The 3,974-nt window shown below is 42.6% G+C and overlaps 1 protein-coding gene across 1 annotated transcript; it reads right to left on the reverse strand.

Annotated features, from left to right (window-relative positions):
• Positions 1-1,271: 1,271 nt before the first annotated feature.
• Positions 1,272-3,657, reverse strand: LOC134648029 (zinc finger protein SNAI2-like). The gene is made up of 2 exons (XM_063502460.1): positions 3,053-3,657; positions 1,272-2,795 (listed from the first exon to the last, which is right to left on the reverse strand). The coding sequence occupies exons 1-2, from the start codon at positions 3,222-3,224 to the stop codon at positions 1,828-1,830; spliced, it is 1,140 nt and encodes a 379-aa protein (XP_063358530.1). The 5' UTR covers positions 3,225-3,657; the 3' UTR covers positions 1,272-1,827.
• Positions 3,658-3,974: the final 317 nt, after the last annotated feature.

A 3,974-nucleotide genomic window follows, 5' to 3' on the forward strand; every position in this document is an offset into this window, starting at 1 on the left:
TACTAGAAATTTATAGTGCCGCTGCACATTGTTTTAATTGTATTTGCTAGCAACATGTTGTAGGCGCGTTTGGTTTTATTAGGAACCAATTCTTCTTATTGGTGAGACTGTTCTTATTGGAATATAATATTGTCGCACGTACTTATGTACAGTAGGTAGGTAGGTAGGTATGTACTTACACTAATTTCGTACAATAATTTGAAGGAAAACATCGGTGATAGCCTCTGGTTTCATTCAGGCGCTCGATCAAACCAATTGTACCGTTTTTGGTTGAAATTTTTTACTTTTGACACTAACAGGATGAGTATCATATTGGAAACAGATCGAATACTAAAACTCGAATTGGACTTTATATGAAGGCTTCGCATTTAAAAATATGCTAATTATTTCACAATATTTGTAATATATATTCATAATTTTATGTCTGTCGTCCAGTTTTTGTCATGCCTAGAAATTATACAGTGTGTAAATCCAATACGGGCGAATAATAAACGGTGGTTGGCATAGGATCTAAGAAGTATATTGAGATATTTTTTTCTTAGAAATACATACAATGAAAATATTAAACATACAAAAAAAGACGAGGTCATATGTAACTTAAAAAAATCTTACCTAATGATTACACGGATAAATTTTATATCTGGTTTAATTTATTGCCCGTAATGGATTTACACACTGTATAAGGAATAAACATGACCAGTTGCCCACCAACTGCTACTTTATTTTACTTTAAAAGCAAATATAGTATGTCATTTCAATGATTAAATTTACAAAAAACTATATGAGTGCTGAAAATGATGTAGGTTTAACCGAGTGTTGTCTATGAAATAAACTAATATACCTACCTAAGTTGTCTATGAAATAAACTTCGACACCGTCCCTTACTACGTCTTCTTACCGTAAGAGCGCACACAGTATTTGCCCAAGTAACTATGCGCATTCCGATTATTTCTCATTAGTTATATATTCTGCTACGAATATAAGACAGGTAGTTATGTCTTTGTTGTTTACTCATTTTGTAGTTTAATAAATTTATACTCTGTTTAATTAATACCTATAATGTTTTAACGATAAATTTATTTGGCTATGACTACAGCGATCGGTTTATATCGCAAACAAAACATGGAACCCTATCAAATACAACAGCGGCCTGGGCCCTGCCAGCCCTGAGTTTTGTTCCCAAACTTTCTATTGTTTGATTTTGTAGAACTTTCCCACGTTTATATTGAGTGGGAATCGAAGTAAGAGGGTGATAAATAGAAAATAATTAATTCATTTTCAATGTAGTATACTTTATTTTTCTCTGAATTAGAGGTAACAGAAAGGAACGCAATTCGGCAGTCGGCTTAATTATAGCCTCATGAGTAGGTGTCGCATGTTTTATATAGCTTTAATTTAAATAATACCATCTTATAAACATACTGCTATAATTTTCATGAAATATATTATTGTATTATAATTAAGGCACTTTGTACATGGCTTAGGATACGAATATATTAAACAAGTGTATGACACTCGGCAAATGCCACATGACTAGCGAAGCCGCTGGTATGGCGGCGAGATATCTCTGTGATATCCAACTTATCCTAACTTACAATAATTATCGTATGCAATATATATTGGTCCCTTACAGCATTTGTAACAAACTACTTAAAACTAGTATTTACAAAATAATCTATGCACACAATTTGTTCTCAAAACATTTACAAAGTTTAAATAATTAGAAATATTTAAGGATAGTTTTAGATTTTTAAAGGTGATAACAGCGAGTGATAGTAGTTTGAAAACGAGATCTCAACTTCTGCAAATACGGCTAAGTCAGTCTTTTTAGTAGGCATGAATGGTCGGCGTCGGCTGGTGCGGCTGGTGCGCGTGCGCCGCGGGCAGCGCTTCGGGCCGGTACTCGAAGGACGGGCTGCCGGGGCTGCCACACCCGCTCTCCAAGTGTTTGCTCAGCAACGACATCCGGGAAAATGTCTTGCCGCACCCGGAACACGAGTACTTTTTAACATCAGAGTGCGTCTGCAGGTGAGCTCGCAGGTTCGATCTGTCGGCGAACGCCCGGCGGCAGTGGTGGCAAGAAAACGGTTTTTCTCCAGTGTGGGTGCGAATGTGACCCTGGAGGAGCCATGGTCTAGAGAAAGCCTTTCCACATAAGTGGCACTTGCAGGGCAGTGTGTGCGTACGGATGTGCATCTTGAGGGCTCCCAGCGAAGTGTATACTTTTGCGCAATACTTGCAGCTGAAGGATTTGCGTGCGAGACTGCCCTCGGCGGCCGCGCAGTGATATTGCTGATGCTTAGAGAGACCGGAATAAGTGGAGTAAGACTTTGCACAGTCTGGGCACTGATAGCGAGGGCGTCTCTGACCGGACACAGATACTCCGGAGTCTGAAGATACTGAGCCGGGAGACCGGAGATCTTCGGGGCACGGAGGAGGCGAGATAGAAGACGGTGGGGACGCAGGCGAATATCGGGAGTAAAGGTGAGAATGGACCGGCGGTGATAGGGAGGGTGCGGTAGGGTAAATTTCTTCCATTGGGTAGGGGGCGTAGAGTGCAGGTAGATAGGCGTACTGAGGCGTGGGGCGTGCGAGTTCGATCGGCGCCGGAGTGGGTTCGAGGCGAGCTCTGCAGGCGGCGAGGTACTCCAGCTGGTGCTGGGGCCACTCGCGGGGCTCCACCTTGATGGCGGCTGCGGCCACTGGCGACGACGCCTTATTTGGGTAATTGCCGGTCTTCGACAAGTCTTCTGGTTTCGTGCTTAGGTTTTCTGGTTCGTCGTTTTCCGAAACACCTATTGACAAAAGAAATATTTGGTTGGTAACGAACAAAAAATCTGTAAGTAATGACCTATTGACATTATATACTACTAATCTACTAGTTTTCTATTTTTTCTGATATTTAAAGTTAATATGATAATTAAACACAAACATAGTATAGCTGTCATGTTTATATGAAAAACCACCCAGGATAATTTCTATAACGGTGTTGCTATTTAGTTATATGACTGAGAGTATGTCTTAATTATAAGAAATATTATAAAGTACTTACAAGAAGGATAGTCATAATAAAGTGTAGTGGCGAGGTGGGCGGGGTGCGGCGGCGTAGTGGGCGGCGTCGCCGGCCGCTCCTCCCGCACCAACACCGGCCGCTTCTTCAGCGGACAGTGCGCATATTTTTTCGTCATCATTGCGCGAGAATTTTGCGAATCCTCAACGAGCATCTTCACTTTTTCACAAGCACTTAACAAAGAAATATTTTTCTTAAACGTCCGGTATAAAATCGTATCACAAGTTCACAAATGTAACAGTCCAAAACATGTACGTTGCGCAGGAGTCGTAATAGCGGAGTCGTGTTCGGGGCGCGAGTGACATGTGCGCTCGTCGGCGTCCGGAGCTCGGGTGTGGTGCGGTGAGGGAAGGCCGCGCTTATATGCGCTCCCCGGCAGCGGCTGCCAGGTGGCGGCGGGTAGTCCGCGCACGTGCGCTGCGCCCAATCGGCGGCGGGCGCGGGTCCGCGGCCAATAGCGGCGCGGCGCGGCGCGGGGCGGCGGCGGCACCTGCGCCGCCGCACCCGGCGAGCTGCCTCCCGTGCGATATGCCCAGCTTCAGCACCGGTGTGCAGCCACATACCCACACACCAGCCATCAGTTTTTTGTCCATCATGAGGTTAAGCACCTTTGAACTGCGCATTTGTGTGCTCTTTAGGACGGATCTAATTTCCTAACTAACTTTTCGTCAGTTAATAAGACATGTTAGCAATATTTAACAATGGGGTATGTACTTACTTAAGTACACCACTGACTTAAAAATAAAATGCTTAGATTATCCTACCTATTTCTTTTTCCAATAGTTTACGTTACAACATGTCCGACAACACTTTGTTTTTTTTTTTAATTTATTTAGAACACAAACAGTCACATAATGCAAATGGATTTTTAGTACAATGTAGTGTACTTAACATACTTAAGAAA

Source organism: Cydia amplana, chromosome 5, assembly GCF_948474715.1.
Source record: "Cydia amplana chromosome 5, ilCydAmpl1.1, whole genome shotgun sequence".
In the NCBI taxonomy this organism is placed as follows: domain Eukaryota; kingdom Metazoa; phylum Arthropoda; class Insecta; order Lepidoptera; family Tortricidae; genus Cydia; species Cydia amplana.